Source organism: Ostrinia nubilalis, chromosome 22, assembly GCF_963855985.1.
Source record: "Ostrinia nubilalis chromosome 22, ilOstNubi1.1, whole genome shotgun sequence".
Taxonomy (NCBI): domain Eukaryota; kingdom Metazoa; phylum Arthropoda; class Insecta; order Lepidoptera; family Crambidae; genus Ostrinia; species Ostrinia nubilalis.
This window is the reverse complement of record NC_087109.1, coordinates 3,246,433-3,268,867: the sequence shown is the minus strand read 5'-3', so window position 1 is coordinate 3,268,867 and position 22,435 is coordinate 3,246,433. Positions and strand designations below refer to the sequence as shown.

General features: G+C 38.0%; 1 protein-coding gene across 1 annotated transcript in view; it reads right to left on the bottom strand.

The window, feature by feature from the left end:
- Positions 1-22,435, bottom strand: part of LOC135082863 (orexin/Hypocretin receptor type 1-like) — a 130,441-nt gene that overhangs the window by 5,393 nt on the left and 102,613 nt on the right. The window contains exons 4-5 of the mRNA XM_063977622.1: positions 14,958-15,099; positions 8,725-8,837 (exon numbers count right to left, since the gene is read on the bottom strand). Coding sequence (XP_063833692.1) covers positions 8,725-8,837; positions 14,958-15,099 — 255 coding nt within the window. The remainder of the gene's footprint in view (positions 1-8,724; positions 8,838-14,957; positions 15,100-22,435) is intronic.

Below are 22,435 nucleotides of genomic sequence, written 5' to 3'. Positions count from 1 at the left end.
GAACTTTGGCGCGTGTCGTGTAGAGTTTAAACTCTTGTTTTATTTTTCCAGGAAACAACCTTATTCTTCTTCCTTTCTTTCTCCGGGATATTGTAAAAAGTATGTGAATGTCAGGCCTTAACCCGTCAAGATAACGTGGTGTGTATAGACAAAATCATCCATTTGCCTTGAGTAGATTAGAAAAATCCTGCTTCTCCAGGGGAAGCTGAATGATCATAAGACACTTCCTCGAATTATAGATAGTTTCATCCACGAAGACGCGCCCCACCAATTTTTCTTCGAGGGAAGCGCGTGCCGCGGGGAGTTTGATCCGAGCAACCCGAGCGTCATTATTATAGTGTGCGTGTGTACTCATGGATAATTTAGCGTTTACCGATAACACTCAAACATTAGCGGAGAAATGGTGGGGCGTCTTCGTGTATGAAACGATCTGTCTATACTTATAATAAATCTGTAGAAAGGTCAATTCTGTACATGAAATATATTTTCAAAATAACTATCAGGGGGTGATTAGTGATCGATACTCATGCCAAAAATGCAATCAGTAAAATTTTTGTCTGTCTGTCTGTCTGTCTGTATGTTCCTTATAGAAACAAAAACTACTCCACGGATTTTAACGAAACTTGGTACAATTATTTTTCATACTCCTGGGCAGGTTATAGTATACTTAGGAATTCCCACGGGAACGGAAATTAGCGGGAAAATCCTTTTGTATAAAAAATCTAAACCGCTTAAGTTAGACGCTTGAAATTTGGCATGCAGGAACCTTAGTAAACTTAAAGCTTAGTTACAACAGGATATCGCAAAATTCCCACGGGAACGGGAGTTAGCGGGAAAAAACATTTGTATGAAAAAATCTTAAACGCGTAAGATAGATGAAGGGGGTAAAACGGGATCCACGCGTACGAAGTCGCGGGCGGCCGCTAGTCTATACTAAGGTAAACGCATCTAAGTAGAACCACATAATAATAATAAGTATTGTAGAACCCAAACTTCATAGCATCTCGTGTAACTTACTTTATTTGTATATCTAATTTTATAGTCATGTAATGTATATACCTGGTATAAATACCTGAAGCCAGTTGAGTGCCAGAAGTTTCCTGGGTTGGATTCTCGGGAATTTGGAAGGAAACTTAATACAGTGCGCTATTAATATTTCATAACCTATATAGGTACAAATAAAGGCCAGATACGTAGCTCGAAACCTGATAGGACGAAGCACACTAAATACTTCCAACCCGGAAACGGATCGTAACCGTATCAACTCGAGGCGGTCAGTAATCTTTGTATGAAACTCCGTAACTTATCCGCACCGTAACGTAAATGCCTCGCCTCGCGGCATAAGGCGATATTATGAGGTGATGATCCCTTTCATTGGGGTCATTGACTGTGCTTTGACCTTAAGGTCAAATAATATTTATTTAAACTTTAGCACACATCTAAACAATGCACTGTGGCGGACTTAATGTCGGATGGCATTCTCTGCCAGTCAACCACGGGTCATGCAGAAAGAGTAAGGCGGTGCAAAAAATTAAAATTTTGGATAATATACCTACTTACATAAGATTACATAAAATAAATAACATAATAATACAAATAATTAAAATAGACATACAACATAATAATAGGCTATAATAATAATAGGCTAATAGAGAAAAAGCGGCGAACGAAACTCTACCTTTAGGTTAATTTTTCAGCCAAACTAGATCCTAGCTATAGGTATAACTCCCGTATTCACAAACATTACTATGAGGTCTCACAGTGCGCGTGGACGCACAGGGTGTCACACGAACCAATCACAGAGCTCTATTCAACGTTGTGCGTTCGATTTGCTGCTTCACTTAAAAGCAAGTATCGTTTGTAAATACGAGAATAAGTCTCAGTGTAGGAACTAGAAGTGGGAAACAAGAGTTGCAGCGTGGGAACTAAAAGTGGAAATAATGTTAAAGTGTATAGTGTTGGTCCAGCAGTGGACATCTTTCGGCTGAAACGAACGAACGAGAATAGTGCTAAACAATGTAAAAACAGACGTTTGTTTAGAAATAACCTGCATTTGCTAAGTGGCGAATCCATCATGCGGTACAAAGTGAAACACTGAAAAATAGACGGCTCTAAATCAGTCTAGAATTGTAGAGCGGGCGTAAAACATTGATGGATTACATATTTACCTGCCTGTGTCCCAAGTTAGAAAATCTACGTACCTACTATAAGGAGCTCTTAACTAAGTCAGTACCTGAGGTATGGGAGGGGCACGCAAGGGGTGACTTACGGTCCTATGTCCCCTAGATGAGGCAGAGGGCGTCCACAACGGTCCTCCATCGCGTTCGGTCTTGAGCTTCGCGTTTGATCTCGCTCCAAGTATTGCCGATCTTCTTCGCCTCGTCTGCCACAGTGCGCCGCCAAGTTTGCTTGGGGCGACCACGTTTGCGTTTTCTTCCTTTCCTTGGGGGTTCCAATCCAGAGCCTGCTTGGGGATGTGATCGGGATCCCTTCGGAGAGTGTGGCCAATCCAGTTTAAGGTACGCAAGGGGCGACATTGACATAATTATTATACAAATTTGAAACATCTGAAGTCTCGCTGACGTTTGACATCTCAAAGACATCTTCCAGTGCCACTCGCATACCTCAGGCACTGACTGATTAGACCTATAGTCGAAAGTAACACTAAAAGAACTGTCTGGTTATAATTATGACATACTGTCTGCTTTTTCGTTCCCAGCCAAATGACGTCCACTGCTGGACAAAGGCCTCCCCCAGGGATTTCTATAACCGGTCAAAAAAATAATAAAAATGTTACTGTTAAGTTACTTTTATTAAATAATAATAATAATAGTAATACGTTTATTTCAGACCATTATGATATGATATCAGAACAGAGTTGTGTTAGTGACAATATTATACTTAAAATCTAGGTTAGTAGTAACATACGAGTAAATCAGTCAAAAAACCATTAAACCATTAAAGCACTAACATTTAATTTTCTGTTTGTTGTTACTTAGCTGATGTTAGAATAAATAACTCAGGTTATTTTTATTGTATAACATAACTAGCGACCGCCCGTGACTTTGGATTCCGTTTGCCCCCTTAGGGGTTGCATTTTGCAAAATCCCGTCTTAGTGAGCACCTACGTTCTAAATGGAACCCCCATGCAAAATTTAAGGCTCCTAGCACTTGTAGTTGCTGAGATTTCGTGATGAGTGAGTGAGTCAGTGACCTTTCGCTTTTGTAAAAAAGTATTCGTGACTATACGAATAGACTAAAAGCTAAGTAATCTACAATCAGAACGATAAAACCTAAAATCGTTTGCTCAAAAGATATCTTAAGTTCTTTCAATGACCAAAATCCGAGAAAATGATAAAAAAGATATTTAAGATAAGTTAAAATAGAAATGGGCTCAGTTTATTTCCACGAACTTCAACAGTTATTTGATCATCCTACTTCTCTTGTTTTATTAATTTACTGTAAATATCTGATTTCATTATAATAAACTAGCTTTTGCCCGCGGCTTCATCCGCGTGAAATTCTCTCGTATTCCACCCTGTATAATCCGGCTGTATCTCCAGGTCACCTAAATACATTCCATAGCAGCTGTAATAGACATTTAGGTACATACATTTACCAATTTTGGTGATAAATAGGCATTTTGTATTAGTTTTTGTATAACGCCTGAACAAAAACAAAGGGTAATATTTTGGTGTTATACATAGATTTCGAATATAAAAAATATATAATTTAACTAATTAAGACATGACAAAAAAACTGAGGTATGTCTCGTTTCTGTCGGGCCTGGGTTTTTTTTGTATGGGGCGTGACCGTTCTTCTTTAAAATAATAATAAAAAACAAATGTCAATAAATATTATTATGTCAAAAGTTATTAAAATATTCATCTAGGTTATAAAAACATTTCTGCAACAACCATTCTTTCAATTTATGTAGTCTAATAATTAAGCTTTTCAATACCATTTATGAAACATAAACAAAAAGTCTTACGATAATGATTAAATGTGTAGGTAAATAATTATTAACTTACACATTTAATCATTATCAAATTCTTCTTGGACCATAGGTTAAAATGTATGAATAAGTAGTTCTCAAAAACATATTTAATCTAGGCAAAGAAAGCCGAGCGGATATTGTATGCAATCACTGTTTTTCTAATAATATTAGTTTTACGGTCATATTTTACTGAAACTGTTACGTTTTTACACACAGGGGTTTTATTAATCTAAGCACACGGGCGAAAACAACGCCTACGGCAGAATTATTTCGTTATAATCTACAATGAATATGACGTATGAGAGGTATAGATATTTTGAGCATTCGATATTTTGATCATTCGATATTCTGATCGTACGATGAAACGTGTTCGATATTTTGATTTAGATCTTTTGTAATTCGATATGGTGTAGGTAACCCTACTTAAACAATGTATGGATGAGTAAACTAACACTGTGGCATCTTAATATTAGGTATGTCAACAAACATCAACGGATGTTTGTGTTATTTTGCAACCTAAATATTATGTAATAAGTATTACGCCCATATTCGAACGAACAAACAAACAGCAAAACGCTGTACGTTTGTGAATCGAACGCACAGCGTTATAGAGCTCTGTGATTGCTTCGTGTGTCACCCTGTGCGTCCACGCGCACTGTGAGACCTCATAGTAATGTTTGTGAATACGGGCGTTAATCTAGGGACAGGAGGCAATCGAGCAGACGGATCACCTGGGTAATTACCACCGCCCACAGACACTCGCAGCCCCGGGGGAGTTGTCGGCCTTTAAGGTATAAAGGCTTCGGCAGACCAAACGCGGGGCAGTAGCAGCGCAGTTTGAATCTACGGGACTATTCCCACCTCTCGTTCCCACCACTGCAACTCCTGTGTAGCCAGGATCTACAGCGTGACCGCCACAAAAACCCAACCAATGAAGGTCAAGTTTGTCCCGAGGGAAAGTTAAACTGTCATTAGACCCGCAACGAAATTAATCAGAAGAACATAGGAGGAGTTCGAAATTAAGGTTCAACTTCCCTCCATTGCAAAGCGGATGACAGGTGACAAACAAAGGTTTAAACCTTTAAGAAAAGATTATGCACCACGGACAATAAATTAAATTAAGGGGGCCTGTCTTATGAGCAATTAGCAACTACCTGCCAATAATATTTTTCACAAAATCGCTTAAAAGCACGAAAATTTTTCCTTGTTTTATAGCGCAGTTTGAATGCGGGCCCGCGCAAGTTGTAATACAAGAAACTCTTTGAAGTGTGTCACACCAAATTTGAACGCGGGCCCGCGCTCCAACCGCTACGCGCCGCGCCGCACTGCAACTGCCGAACGACAAACCAGGCGGCGCGGGAGCGGAACAGAAGCGGCGCGAACGCGGGCCCGCGCTGTTGTATTACTATGGCGGCCATATTAGCATGACTCCGGCAGGGCGGTAGCAGTGCAGCGCAGCGCGTTGAAATCGGTTTACAAATATTGTATTTTTTTACAACCGCCCGCGTTGCAACTGCTTTGAAACTGCCGCTGCCTTCAGTGTGCCTACTGCCGCGCTGCAACTGACCCGCACTGCTTCTGAGCCGCGTTTGGTCTGTGGAAGCCTTAAGTAATACGAATCTTCTTGAAATATTGTAGTAGGTTTCATCTTTATTTACAATAAACAGAATTTTTTTTTAAACTTAGGCAAACTTAACTCTAAACAAAATAAAAATATAAACTTATTTTACTCAAAAATAAAAGTGTGTCCGTGAGGCAAAGAGGCGAGGATGATGGCTGCATTTCCTCGCTGAATGGCAATACTAAGCCTTTGTGCAAGGAAAGAGCCAGCATTTAGATTTTCCGAAATTTTAATTAATTTAGGGGAAATGGTCCGAAACAATAATTTTGCATTCGGTCCCCAAGGTCCGAAGGTCTCGACACCAAAAGGCGCAAATATGTAATCATTAGAAAGTGACTCATATTTGCGCCGTTTGGCTAACTCAGCCGACTCCGCTGCAGCCCCAGCTTTAGCAACTGATTCCCTGAGGTGGGAAGGGGCTAAAGTATCGACACATGTAGCGTCCCAAACTAAAGCCCGTCCCCGTTCCCAGGGAACCAGAGTGAGTAGTAGCAGGCCTGGCTCACTCCGCGCGGTACGTCCGATAATTACCTAACAGCGAAGCGCCCCGCCGGCGGGTATTATATCAGTCGAGTGTCACGCGCGCGCCCGTCAGGACGCTGGCGTGCGTTGTAGTACCTAATTCTATGATCGAAGTATTATTTAAAAATTGATATAAAGAGAAAGAAATATTATTGTGCGGCATTCAGGTGTTTAAATTCGAAAAGAAATCTACCGGATTTATCTTTTTTTTCGCTTCCCAAAGATGCTGAAAGGTATGACATGGCCATGTAGGTAATCAATAATTGTTAGGATAGTATAGGAACCTAACCTACCATGACTACTGCTCAGAATGCGTTCGTTCGTTTCAGCCAAATGACGTCCACATCACTGCTGGACAAAGGCCTCTCCCAAGGTTTTCCATAATGAATGCGTACTTACCTACATAGGTACGTACCTCATTATAAATAAGTAGATTAATTATTTTTTCACTAGACAGCAACCCTAACAGCGTAAGAAGAGTTCAGAGGCACGCGATAGAAAGAGACAAAACTTGTAGGTGAATAAAATTGTAGGTACGTAGTGCTGTGCGAGCTGAATTCCACTGTATCGCGTCGTAGCAAGACTCGCATTTATTTAAATCGTCTTGCGGAGTAATCCTTCTGTACCTACCTGTACTATTACTTATTCTGTGGTAGTAGGTCATAACGGTCCGGATATACCGCAGACGACAGTCTATTGACTACGAGTAAAGTTCTTTGTTTGTATTACAAGTAATTTGCGATGTCCCTACCCCTGTAGCTATGCTATGTATGCTTGACTTGTGTTGGGACTTTGGGAGTGAGTTCACTACAATACTTTTATACAGGGTGATATTGTAAACAGTATCCAAAATTGTTTAATAAGATCTATGGAACAATCTAACAATATCTAAATTATTTTTAATCGTAGTATTTTGCGCAAAAAAATATTGAACATCTAATTCGCGGGTGCCCATATCTTAAGTTTAAAAGTTTAAGGCTTATTTTCGCGCACCATTATGTTTATTAAGCTTTGCAGTTACTTATGTGTGCGTATTTTTCCATGAACGAAGTAAATTATCCACGTGTGCCAATTGAAGGGGTGAGTGGACAAAGGTTTTAACTAACAAAATGAGTTATGAGTGTTTGAAAGTGTTAATCTGCTCATACCACATTTGAATCCTGAAATGTATGAATGCTTGTCAGATAACACCTTTGTTAAGGTTTGAAACGTAACAAAATTGCGTGTTTTGAGCTCATTAGTCGATTTTATCATCACTTAAAACCTATGTTAATGCAAAAAAGTCGATTCTTCAGTTTTGTCAGATAACACCTTTGTCCACTCACCCCTTCAATTTCGACAGTCGAAGGGGATTGAACTATGTGGTTTAATCGATTTTGCGTGGTCAGCTCACTAATCCCATATGAATCTATCTTCTATGTAGGTACTTGAAAATAGTTTTGAATTTACCAAAATAAAACTCATTTATTTCTGTATATAGGCTTTAAAAAAGCACTTTTACACGTCCCAGTATTAACCCTACCACTGCTTCAGGACAATAAATGGGCCAGTGCTGAGAAGAAGCAGCGCAAGAAACTCAGTCACTATTGTCAGCCTCTTTTTCAAAGGTTTACAGGCTTTAAAATGTACAAAGTTATTATTATAGACGCCTTAAGGCGATCTCCAGTTTACTATTCAGAAAATTAGGTTTGGAAATTTACATTCCATTCCAAAAGTTAAATTACTGGAATTTAGACAAGCTATTTGATTGGAATTCTGGAAAGCCTCTTTTTAAATTAATTAAGTGTTTCTCTTTGAAATAAATAAACCTTTTAAAAGGTGTTAATAAACCCTTTCTTAGAAATGTTCTTGCTTCGACTTTGAAACAATTATTGTCTGTTTTAGTTATTGTAACCTTAAGAGTAGGCGCACACCGTTGATTTTTCGTCGGCCGATAGTTTAATCGGGCAGTTGATTAGTATGAGCATGTATGGGAGTGCGCACACTACGCCGATTCGATTTGGCCGATTCTTCATATGGCGGATTTACACTATGCGGAAATTAGCCGAGTCAGTCAAGTCAAAAAACAGAGGAGTGGGGATGAAATTCATTCATTTTTCATCCCAACCCACTGTTTTTTTACTTGAGTTGGCTAATTTCCGCGCAGTGTAAACGCAGCAATACAAATTAAAATCGGGCACAACTATCGGCCAACTAAAAATCAACGGTGTGCGCCTACTCTAACTAGACTCGAACGGAGAGAGAAGAGAAGATTTTGGATTCCAACCCTATTTATAAATTGAGACAGTTACTTGAGATTAAAGTTGGTAGGCTTATGAAAAGGATGTGTGTCTTCTTTGTACGGGCTTTGGCAACTTTGGGTCACGAACTATTAGACGCTGACTCACCAAGAAGACACACGTCCTCCATTCAGTGTCTGGATAAGTAATATGTCCGATTTGAATCCTATATTCGGTATCGTACGCAACGGACGCATCCTATCGGATGTGCGATGCGTACGCTGCGGAGAGGTGGACGCACTTATATGAGTTTCCATATAAATAATACTACGATCTTTGATGTTTCTTTGGAAGGTCACACTTACTTTGCTCTGCAGGTGCTAACTTGATGGTTTCAGCTTGCCCAGGTATCTTCTTATTCTTCCAGAGGACCAGGACGATCTGGTAGTACGCCACTGTCATCAGAGTTAATGGGATCCTGCAACAACAATCATAATTGAATCTATATTTACACAAGCGAAAGGTCACTGATTGACTGATTCATCACGAAATCTCAGAAACTACAAGTGCTAGGATTCTCAAATTTTGCATGGGGGTTCCTTTTAGAATGTAGGTGCTCACTAAGACGGGGCTTTGCAAAATTCAACCTCTATGGGGGGTAAAACAGGGTCCATGCGTACGAAGTCGCTGGTGGTAGAAAGTGATAGATAAAACACTGTATTGTGCACCACATAGAACAGGAAATGAAAGATTATAGCATCTCGCCCGCCTAAATTGCCTCTTTTGTAGGGTATATACACAAGAGACGGTAGGATTTAGGCGGGCCTATCGCTATGAAGCGATCTCAATTATTCAAGAAGTTAAATAAACCTAATTCTGTCGCAATAACAACCATGGTAAAAGCATTGTTGTGTTTTGACAGTCCCAAGGATTAGCAAGTTGCAGTGGCAATGGGCAGGGCACATAGCGTTCATCAACTGTACATATCTGCTACGATTGTATTCTTTCACAGGCAAGCTGGCAATGCGGCACGCACCTCGTACAGATCACTTAAGTGGGAACTACCCAGTATAAAAACTGCTTTTGCTCGCAGATCTTTTAGCTTTATGGGTCCATATCTTTACACTCAGGTATACAAGATAGATAAAAGTATTATAAATATGACCAGAACAGGTTGCAAAACGATGGTATTTAAATGGCTACAATGCCAAAGTTATAATGATACGGAAACCTTACTCCAAATCAACTCACTCACTCACTCACACACACACTCACTCACACACACACACACACACACACACACACACACACACACACACACATTCGATTTTTTTTTTCAAGTTAGTTAAAATTTTCAAAATAATATGTCGTAGAATATTGATTGTCATGTAATTACTTAGTAATCATTTTAATAAAACCGAATAATAATAACAACATTAATTTTAAATGTAATAAATTATAATTTGATTTATTGTAAATGTCTAGTTATGTTATAAAATAGTTTGCAATAAGTAAAAGGAGTTGTATTGACCGTACCGAGACAGGTCGGGCGCTACCTGCTAGCCGGTTTGGGTGGGGATGGCTGTATAAAAGAACGAGCACGACCGCAGTCGTGGCATTCTGGCCTTACCCGCCGCTCGGTATTGTTGTCTCGGTCCTGTGTGAGACTGCTCGAATATTATTATTGTTATTATTGTATTCTTACCGAAATACAACAATCTATATATAGTGTAAAAACTATACATCGTTTTATTTAACTTCCTGGTGAAACATAATGTCCTGCCCCTTCTGACCGTTCTCCGACAAATATATACAAAGTCATGCACGCACTTTATCTCGAAACTTCAATGGGAAGACTGGTCTCCACGACACAGGGAATCCTAGTGTGGACATTGAGTTATAATGTACTAGTGTGGAGTCCAGTGATGCTGTTAGTACATACTTACTGTATAAATTCAAATTGTAATCCGTTTTTATTCTGAATGTAACAGTAACCAGATCATGTACTGTAATATTTTTGGACTAAATAAATATCATTTTCATTTTCATTTTCATAATACGCAGGACTGACTGCCGATGGGACAGCAAGGTTCTGGAGTGGAGGCCGCGTACCGGAAAACGCAGCGAGGGACGTCCACCCACAAGGTGGACCGACGACATCATAAAGGTTTAAAGCAGGAACGCGCTGGACGCAGGCCGCTACCAACCGGGCAACATAGAAAGCATTGGGGGAGGCCTATGTTCAGCAGTAGATGTCCTGTGGCTTAGATGATGATGATGATGATGTGTTTTGACAGTGGGAGGTAAGATAGCCATTTCCTCTGTGGTTGAGGATTCCAGTCGAAACTTTCTTCCCCGTAGTAAATAAAAAAAAATATAGCATTGCCTCCGCGCCGGGTCTATTTCTAAATTAAAGCTCACAGCAGACTGATCAACTCGGAAAGGGATCAACACCGTATCGCCTTTCGCGAGCTGTCATCGTCTTTCGCGAGCTGTCATCGTCTTTCGCGAGCTGTCATCGTCTTTCGCGAGCTGTCATCGCCTTGCGCGAGCTGTCATCGTCTTCCGCGCGCTGTCAACCGCGAGGCGAGGCGTTTATGTTACGGTGCGGATAAGTGTGCGTTGCAGTATGAAGTTTCATACAAAGAATAGGTACTGACCGGCTCGAGTTGATATGGTAACGATCCCTTTCTAGGTTGATAAATGTGACGTCCTTTAAGATAGGTCAAACAAACAAAGAATTATTTGTGCAATAAACGTTTTTGTTGTTTTCTGTGGTCACTCGTGTCCATTGTTTGAATTACAACAACTACCTGCGAGTTTTACCCCAAATGAAGGGACCAGCCGAACCCTGCCGCAAATATTTACATTTTCATCAAGGAAAAGTGTTGTACAGTCCGCTGTATTTTCGGCAATCCGTTTATTTTACTAACGAGATGTTTTCATTCAGAATACATAATTTATTTAGATAGTTTTAACCTAATACAAATATTTGACATTAGCTGTGTTCCCGACTTCGTACCCGTGAAAATAGTTCGAATAATATTTGTCGGTTTTGCATCATTTTTCTTTACTGCTCCGCCTATATTGGCTATAGGATGATGTTATATTATAGCAAAGCCTTCCTCAATGACTAGGCTATCTCACAAAGATAATTTTACAAATCGGACCAGTTGTTCCTGAGATTAACGCGTTCAAACAAACGAACTCTTCAGATTTATTATTAGTACCTATACACTGGCGAAGTTTTAAACCTAATACAAATATTTAACATTCTCTCGCACAGATTCACTGCAATGTAAAGATTTTGAAGTATACGTTTGCTCTAAACACAAATCTATTTTTAATCAAAAGCTTTTGTGGACTGTTAATGAGTGGAATTATACGCCATTACATTGTTCTCCACTAATTTGTTTACGTACAATCCATGATTAAAGGACGAAACACATTTATTAACCCGGGAAGGGATCGTCACCGTATCAACTCAAGGCGGTCAGTATTCTTTGTATGAAACTCCATACTGCAACGCACATTTATCCGTAATTGTTTAGTTGCGACGCTTTTACTTAGTTAGTTAGTTAGTTTTGTAGGGCAATCGAATACCGCACTTAGCCCCATGATTGGGCCATTGTGCGCGATTTGTGGTTTATCTTCCTACTCCAACCACCCCAGATCCCCCCAGAAGGCGAGCAGCCCGTCTAGGCTGCTGCAGGCCTCCTGTAGCGACGATGGTGATCGAAGAAATTGAGCCCGTTGTTCTTCCACGCTACTGCACTCCATGAGCACATGCTGCGGTGTTTCCTCTGCCTCCATGCACCCCCTGCACAGTGGGCTGTCTGTAACACCTATGTTGTGTAGGTGCTTGTTTAGCATACAGTGTCCGGTTATGACACTTAGGACCTTGCGGATGCTGTCCTACGCTTTTACTTTTACTAAACGCTTCGCCTCGCAGTTGACTCACCTGCGAAACATAAACATGCTCATGTTGATGACAGCGCGCGAACGGTGATGACAGCTCGCGAAAGGTGATACGGTGTTGATCCCTTTACAAGTTGATAAGTCTGCTATGACCTTTTAAATCTTTCACGCAAAAATACTAACTGGATTTTGATGAAACGTAATAGTATTTTTGTGTACAAATCAAAATAACATAATATATCGATATTGAGTGATTACAACGACAAGTGTCATGTCGGCCGTTATATGACAAACTTAATTTCAGGCGGTTGAAGCTTCAGGTAAAAGCTAACACTGTGCGTAGGCGCACATTAAGCGACACGCGACTGCGACAGCTTGGCGACTTTCGCCCGTATTCACAAACATTACTATGAGGTCTCACAGTGCGCGAGGACGCATAGCGTGACACACGAACCAATCACAGAGCTGGTGCACCTACACATATTGACTTGAGAGCTTTGTTTATCACAAAAGTATTACAAAAATGAAAGATTTTAAAATAAAATTTCCGATTAATATCGGTTATACCTATGTATCTTCAAGGACTCTCAATGTAAAGATTGATCCTATCCAATGTACATTTTTCATTTTTCATTAACAAAAGATTTGATTCGTAGACCTTTAAAGAAAACTAAGAAACTCAGAATACTATGTATAAAACGATTTTCGTATGTGTAAGGAAGTTATTGGCAATGCTGGTATTAATTGATTTTTCGAACAGAAGTTAGTAAGTAATTTAGGATAGGCTAGTTATAAAATATAATTCAGGGCAACTTGAACTAGGAAAAAATGATCTTTCTCGGGACTCAAACTCTCTTTATGCCAAATTTCATCAAAATAGGTTCAGTAGTTTGGGCATGAAAGCGTCAAAAACAGACACGAGTGACTTCCGCATTTATAATCATTAGTAGGGATTCTGATTTCTGTGAATTCCATCTGTCTACCTGTTACGTTTCATAAGACATATCCAGGACAGAAAGGCCCAAATTATAATGAGTTGTTATTAACGCTGACTGTATAAGGAATAGCGATTTGATTTCACAAGGAAGTGCCTTGTTGGGCGATAATGATCGTTTTCGGCTGCGTCTAATGACTTCCTACTCATATTTAGGCCAGTTCCACACTTTGGCCCCAAAATTGGTCCAACTCGTCCAACGTGTGGATCTAGAATAAGGATTAAAATAGTAAGACACGGGTCTGAACGCGACGTTTATTAATGAGTTACATTATGTACTCACGGCTTGACGTTTCGGCTGCGATGCTGCAGCCGTGGTCACAAGCAGATTGGCGGTTCGCGGCGTCGCGTCCGTTCGGGCGGGCTATTTTAATTGAAATGGAACGCGAAAGTTTAAAATCTAGAATAAGGATGCTTGAACTTTTTTTACTGTGACGCTCTACTAGGACTTTGCCTAGCTACCAATGAGAATGATATACTTGATTTTTTAACATAGCTTCTAATAAGATTTTAATCTTTCGCGTTCCAATTCAACAAAAATAGAGAAACACGGGTTTCAACGCGACATTTTATGTAGGTACTGACTGCTTGACTTCTCGGCTGCTTGTTGCAGCCGTGGTCACAAGCAGACAGTGGTCAAGCCGTTAGTACAGTAACACAAATCAAAATGTCACGTTGTGACCCGTGTTTCTCTATTATAGCTTCTCAAGTTTAGAAATACAACTGTCATCTCTTTCTCTACATTTATTTCGATTGCGTCACGACGCCCCTGGGGTATGCCGCACAGTTTTGGTAGCCTCCTGATATTATCCCAACATTGGGGCCAATATTTCTAGATGTGGGTCCAAAATTGGGGCCAACGTATGGAGCCGACCTTAGCCTCATTCATTTAGTTAATCAAACAGAAATGGGTAAGGCATGTACATTTGAGTTCAAAACAAATTAATGATTTCGAGCGTAAAATCCACTTTGGACGAACTTGAACACACGTGTAGTGAACCCATAAGTTATTCTGTAGCCACATAATATTGTAAATTGGACACAATAAATTTCCTTGTATAAAATTACTTTGCCTCTCTCAAAAAGGAAGGAAACAAACTTAAATATTTATTGAGATTGTTTTTATTTAGTGCAAAATTCAATACAAACAAAAATACCTCAAATGTTTTTATTTAAACGAATCTGCAACCAAGCCAACATTATTGTAACTATTCCACCACACAATCACAATAATTTTCTTTTATGGCCAATAAATTCTGCCATTGAGACCCAAATGAAAATGAAATGAACTATTCCTCTTCATTTCTATCACCAAATCCATCCGCACTAATATTATAGTCGTAAATCCGAATGTAATTCTTTCTGTCTGTAACCTTTTCACCATTACCTAGCCCACTAGACTGAATAAGATGAAAGGTACAAAAATAGTGAGATCCAGGAAAAAAAGGGAAGTTTTAATTTAGGTTTTAAGGGTACAACACAATTTCTGTTCTGTGATAGAAATTCAAGCGAACGAAGTCGCGGGCAAAAGCTAGTAAGCTATAATTTATTCCACCACACAATCTGTTCTTCATTCAGTTTAAAAAAAATCTCAATCTAGAAAAATTGAAGATACTTTCACTCGATAGTAGAAACCAAGGAAAAAAATTATAATTAAAAAAAAAGAATTTAATAATGAAGACTTACGTGTAAATAAACAGCACCTTCAGCACATGCCAAATCAGCTCGTTCTGGGGCGACCAGTTAGCCATGCACTGCACGAGGTACTCCATGTCAAACCGAAGAGGCACTGACTTCACTGTCTCCAGCACCACCAGGTCTGGAGAATCTGTGGGATAAAATGATATTAAATCCACCTTGTGTATAAGTTTGAGTGCAAAAGCAAACCCACCAAACGACAAAAGTAAGTAAAACCTATTTATATTTTTGGTAGTTCGCGCTGACAATTTTTTCCGGCTTTATGTACCTATACTTTTTGTATCCATCAGGTTCAAAAGTATGAGCTTACTTAATTCTCAATAAATGATGCTGTTGCCTCTATTTAACATGCCACCACCTCTGTCGTTGGGGGTTGTACGACTTTCTCTGTGGTTTAACAGAACATGGAATGTGTGGGACAAAGGCCTCACCCAAAGGTTTCCATTATGCCCGGTCCTACGTTGCCCACATACAGTTAGTACTCGTACATACAGTCGGTCGTCTTAGTGGAACTCACACTACGACTTCCAGCCCGCTCCAGCGACCATCGGTTCTATGAGCTATGAGCGATTCGCTAACTCTTAAAATGCGAACAGTTAGGGACTGGAATTCGTTGCCTACTGACATCTTTCCCAAACATTATAATCCGGGCCTCTTTTTCTCTCTCTTTACCTAACATCAATTGTAATTGCGGTCAAATACCTGTCTTTTGATGTATAAAAAAAGAAAATAGAGTTCTTTCGATTCGCAATTGGTTGAACGACAACAGAGAGGTACAAAGGCCGCCTTCAAAGATTTCCACAGCGAGCGGGCGCTGCCCCTATCCACGCGCTTCCTGCGACCTTCGTCATTATCGTCCGTCTACTTAGTTAGAGCAGAGTAAATACAAATGAGTAGGTCATCTTCATAGAAACGCACCAAGCGCGGTTTGTATGTAAACGCGCCAATATACGTATGCGGCGCGCACGTACACACTGTCAAATTCGGCGCACCTCCCCGCTAATCACCGCTAAATTTTGTCAGTGCGTGCGCGCCGCATACGTGTTGGCGCGCTCACATACAAACCGCGCCCGTTCGTTCCTATGAAGATGACCTACTCATTTGTATTTACTCTGGTTAGAGGGAGGCAAATATTGCGGTATCTAGGTGACAAAGCTCTATTTTGTCGTATTAATAGCCCAACTGTTAGCAAAATCGGTCTACCGATTCAATAGTCGCTAGTTCATTTCCTATCCCAACTAAATCCAATTCCAATCTATCGCTGGACTATTGTGTGAATAACAGATAGGAATCCTAACACAAGAATAATTTATTTGCACATAGAAAAATCTAGTATACTTCTGTTCGTTCGTTCGTTTCAGCCGAAAGACGTCCACTGCTGGACAAAGGCCTCCCCCAAGGATTTCCACAAAGACCGGTCCTGCGCCGCTCGCATCCAGGTACCTCCCGCGACCTTCACCAGATCGTCGGTCCACCTAGTGGGAGGCCTGCCCACGCTACGTCTTCAGTACATAACAATTATAACTAAAAAGTTTATTTGGTTGAATGCGCCAATTAGGAAGAAAGAAGACAACAGGCTATACGAGTACAACATTACGTTACGACCGAATGAAGAGCAGAGTTACAGTGATAATTTTATTGTAATAAAACGAAAATTATGTGAACAAGGCACATGGTTTTCGGGGTTGCAAACTTCATTGTAAGTATAATTGATATAATTCTCTCAAGCAACCTAACAACACATAAACAAATCGTAGATATATAACGTAAGTGCGCCTATTAACGACCCCCCTAAATTTGTATTCTATTACCGCCCTATTTTTCTTTCTTTCATAAAAGACATAATAACAGGTTCCAGAAAACACGTTACTTAAAAAATATCTAGATATGTTTATTGACTATCAAAACGATTAAAGTTTGTGTTCGTAAATAACCAGTAAACGGAGTTATTTCACATTAAATGGGACGCGCCCGCAACGGACGCACTTTTCATACTGACGCGCTCCCAGCTACTTAAGGTGCACCTTGTTATTAATTAGCGATTTTAACACATTTAAAATGAGTATACCAACATGTTTTTGCATAACAATATTAATTCGTACTTTAGTTTCCTTAATAAACCCTCAATATAGCCCTCTTGCTGTATTTTTGTGGATTAAATACAATTTTAAATAAGGGCGGTAATAGAAACACTTTTCATAATTTGATTTCTAATACCGACCCATGGCGTTGTTAGAATTTTGATTAAGTTTCTTATTTTAGTATTTATATCTTTAATTACGCATTTAACCTCCACTTTGTTGTCCTGATAGATTCATAAGAATATTTCACATAATTAAATCAATTAACGCCATATATTAATTGTCATAGGTTTGGCATAAAACTGCAATGAACATTAAAGAATATCTCTAATAATGTATGACAATAGATTTTATAAAAACCTGTTAAATTCTATTTAGTACTTATTTGATATAAAATAAAACCTAATAGAAATGATACTTCACTGATCACGTCTTCATTAAAGTAGATATTTTAGCTGGTTACTGTTTTTTTTACGGTCGGTAATAGAATAAAGTAATATTCATACTTAATTCTATTACCGCCTCATAACTATAACGCCACCTGCGAAGACTTATAAGCCTGTATTTTGTATATAACTAACATTTATGACATGACACCAAACCAATCATGCGTTATCACAACTACTATGTAACTTTTTAAGATCTTTTGGATTAATAAAAAAAAATTAAAATAATTATATAGACAGTGTCCAATTGTCCATAGTTTAAATTAAAATACACAATTACATACAAATTAAAATCAAAAACATCAGTCAAAAACGAATTAAAAATTATAGTCAAATGAAAAATAAAATATTAAATTTATTTATTTATTTAAATGAAAATTATTTTTTATTAAAACTCAAATATACATAGTTTAAATAATGACCCCCACTACTCACTAGAAGACCGGGTATCGCGTAATCAAGTATAATTGAGGAATTAATTATTCTACTATTTCTGCTTGATTATTTATTTATTTTCGAGAAGCGTGCCTTTTCTCTTTTAATAATAAAAAAAAAACTTGAAAAAAGAAAACAAATTTAACTAAAACTAAAAGCAAAACAAATTTAACTTGAAAAAATCAAGTGGTTCCCGAGCCTGTGAGCGGGAATCGAACCCGTGCCTCTTGGAATATACCCAATTGAAGAGCAATATTCTTAGCGGTCGGTAATAGAAACAGAAAAAACGTTAATAGAAACACACCTCGTCTATAGGTCGGTAATAGAAACAACTGCTTTTTCAGATTAAATTGCTATTTATTAATTATTGTGTGATTAAATACTCATTGTTACTACTTGAATTCAAAGATTACTTCATCATTGTTATAAATAAATTAAAGTGTTTTTTCTATCACCACGTCTTATATCTAATTTTCTAACGTTTATCCGAAGTCAGCTTAAACTGGCGGTAATAGGCGCATTTACGTTAGTTACGCGTTTGCGATGTTCGATGTCAATATTGATTGGACTATTTACTAAAATGTATACTGTGACCGACTGGAATTCAGGCGGGCAAAGCTGCGGGCGAAAACTAGTACACTATAAACCCAGATTCGTCAAAAAGTAGGGCAAAACGGTCGAATTTGTTTATAATGGTTGACACAGCAGGGCGCGCCAATCGCAATCTATCAAAGAATATCGAAGACAGTTTTCCTTCCTAGTAACTTACTTTACGTAGGCTTTATTCTCTGCTTTGGGACTTCATAAACTTATTTTCTTTATCTATATGATTGTTGATATTGTGATATCCAATACGAGTAATTCAATAGCTATTTCAGTAGTGTATTATTGGGCATTCTGTCCCCCAGTCGTCCGCTTCGCTTCCGACCGTTCGCTGCGCTCACTCTGGTTTGACAGAATGCCCAATAATACACTACGAACGGAGTGTTGAAAGTAGTTTTATCTTCCAAAATTCCTATAAAAATTATAAACTCAACAAAGTTTTTATCATTCCATTAAAACCTATCAATCAGAACGGTTGAGTTTAAACCAAAAACTGTAATGAGATTTCTGAAACAAAAAGAATCTCTTAAATTACAATGTATTTGTCCAGTATCCTCGAAAGAGTTTAAACGTCATGGTAATTTATTACCAAATACTATTCGCAGCATTGTTTGTGGCCCATCAAATTGTGGAAAGACCAATTTTGTAATTAGTCTGTTGCTACACCGTGATGGACCACGTTTTCGCAACTTATATGTTTATTCAAAGTCCTTGTATCAACCTAAGTACCAGTTTTTGGAAAAAGTATTGGAAAAAGTTGCAGACATATCTTACTTCAAATATAGTGATAATAAAGACATTTTAAGTCCACATGACGCTTTGTCTGAATCCATTTTCGTATTTGATGATGTTGCATGTGAAAATCAAAACAATATACGTGATTATTTTGCTATGGGACGACATAAAAACATTGACTGTTTTTATATTAATCAAACCTACTCAAGAATACCTAAGCAATTAGTAAGAGATAATGCTAACCTTATCATATTATTTAAACAAGACAACATTAATCTAAGGCATATTTACGATGAGCATGTAGGGTCTGACATGACCTGGACTCAGTTCCGTGAAATGTGTTCAACCGTGTGGGGTAAGCCATACAGTTATGTGGTCATAAATAAGGATTGTGAACGAAACAACGGTTGTTATAGAATGAAGTTTGATACATTCATTAAAGTAGATTAAACTATTTATTTCTTATATAAGTAACTGTTACTTACGTTCCAACAAACTAGTTTGAATTGAGAAGTCAAACAGAGTGGAACTCGTAACAATGGAGCGGAACCTTAAGGAACAAATTTTAAAGTCAGCGTCAGCTGTGAAAAGAAAAGTAGAAATGTTAAAAGATTCAAAAATGAAAAATGATATGACACTGGAAACAATATTTAAACCTATTGTGAACCCTCTTAAACTATTAAGTAGTAGACCTGATGGCAAACGCTACAACGAAGAAGAAACAGAACCAATCCAGTCAGTTAAAAGAACTAAACATATCGAAAGCCAGTCATCCAATAATTCAGATGAAGACTTTGATTACTACAAAACGGATGTTGACAACGAGGAAAATTTAAATGATTATGAAGATATTTTAGAAAATGATGATTGTAAAACACCTAACAAAACCCTCACCACATCACCCACTCATGAACACGATGTCCATGACAACTCATTTAAATCTATTCAGTCATCACCAAGTATTGCTAATGATTCTTTATCATGGTCTGTGTCATCTGAAGTAATGCAAAATATTCCTTTTGGTGTTAGAAATGTTAATGGAAAATTGATGCTCGGTAATACACGTGTTTATGACGATGGACGCATTTTGAAAATTGGAAGCCGTAGCCTAAAAAAAACTCCAGGCTTGAAAGAATTATTATACCAAAAGGCACCAAATTTAAAAATAATTACAAACGAGGATTTACAAAATTATAAATTAGTACTTATAGATACCAATGCACACAAACGTAACTTCGATCCATTTAAACCAATAAACAGTAATAAAGGATTTAAATATATGAACGTGATTAAACCTTTATTTAAGTTCTCTAGAAGTCACGCAAGTAGTGTAGAAAGTCTCCCGCGAGGTGAAGGCATCGATATATTGAAAGAAGTTAAGAAGGATACTGATTTAGTTTATTGGGATGATCCGAATGAATTAGTAGAAAGGCTAAAATTACTACTCGGGTCATGGGCAGCTGGTAACACTGGAGTTAATAATGAAATTTATGCAATAATAGAAGAACTGCATGAAGCTGGTATTATAAAAGACATAAAATATATAAAGCTACCATCTGGAGGATTCAACAGTACCATTAAACTACAGAAGCCGAGCAGACGGCAATGAATATAGATAAATTTGGTCATCACGTTCATAAGCGTTTACGACTATCTGAATTTTCTAATAACATTCCTACCAACACATTAGTAAAGTCAGATGCAGGCGACTTTGATTTAAAATCATCGAGATTAAAAGGACTACCAACTCCTGAAAAGGATGACGAGGCTGTAAATAAAGAGTATGTCGATAAATATGTTCAAGATCTAAAAAATGAAATGAAATCAATTCAAACCAACATTAAAAAATATTTAAATAATTTAGAAAAATTAACTAGTGTCAATTTCAGTAAATTGTATTACACAAAAAAAGAAATCGATCTTATGTTACCTTCAAAACTTGATAAGAATGAGTAAACAAGACATAGTTAACGAGCTCCACAAGCCAGCAAGAAGAAATTTCTGTCGCCGTCATACTAACATTAAAGGAATAGATGATTTATGGCAAGCGGATCTTATGGATTTTCAAAAATATTCATCGTATAATAAAGGATATAAATATGTACTAGTAGTAATTGATACTTTATCAAAATTTGTATGGGTAAGACCGTTGAAAGCAAAATCTAAACAATATGTTACAAATGCAATGCAAAGTATATTATCTGAATCAACACGGAAGCCAAACAATTTACAAACAGATCTGGGTACAGAGTTTTATAATAATTCTTTTGAAAAGTTAATGAAAAATTACAACATAAACCATTATTCCACATATTCTGTTAAAAAAGCCTCTATAGTAGAACGAGTTATAAGAACTATAAAATCACATCTTTACAAAACATTCAGTCTGTGCGGACGATATCAATGGTTTCAATGTAATTTAGATTCCGTGGTGCATCGCTATAACAACACTTTGCACCGCATTACAAAGTTCAAACCGATTGATGTTAATCATGCGAATCAGGCTTTAGTTAAATCTAATATCATTAAAACCCGAAAGCCAAAGACAGTACGTCAAGGATCCACTTTTAAAGTTAACGATTTTGTTCGTATAAGTAAATACAAAGGAGATTTCTATAAAGGTTATACCCCTAATTGGTCTACGGAAATATTTCAAATCGTAAAAATTAATGATACCTATCCTCAAACGTATCAAATAAAAGACAAATACAACCAAAATATTCTAGGCTCTTTTTATGGATACGAGTTACAAAAAACTAAATTTCCAGACATCTACCTTATTGAAAAAGTTATAAAGAAAAAAGAAAACAAACTTTTTGTAAAATGGTTAGGACTAAGTGATAAAGAGAACAGTTGGGTAGACAAACGTGAATTAGTGATTTAGATAAGTATATAAATAACACAGGATCTCTCTTTGGGACACTAGATGATTACCGATGAAGGAAGGCAGTGGTGTAATCAATAGCTTGGTAGATCATTTGCCGTTCGAGTTACATATACCTGGGTATCAATTTTGTGGTCCCGGTACGAAACTTCAAAAACGGATTCTAAAAGGCGATCGAGGGGTTAACAAATTAGATAACGCTTGCATGCACCACGATATTTCTTACAATAATAAAGATCCTGGAGCTCGACGCAAAGCCGACTTGGAACTTTTGAATATGGC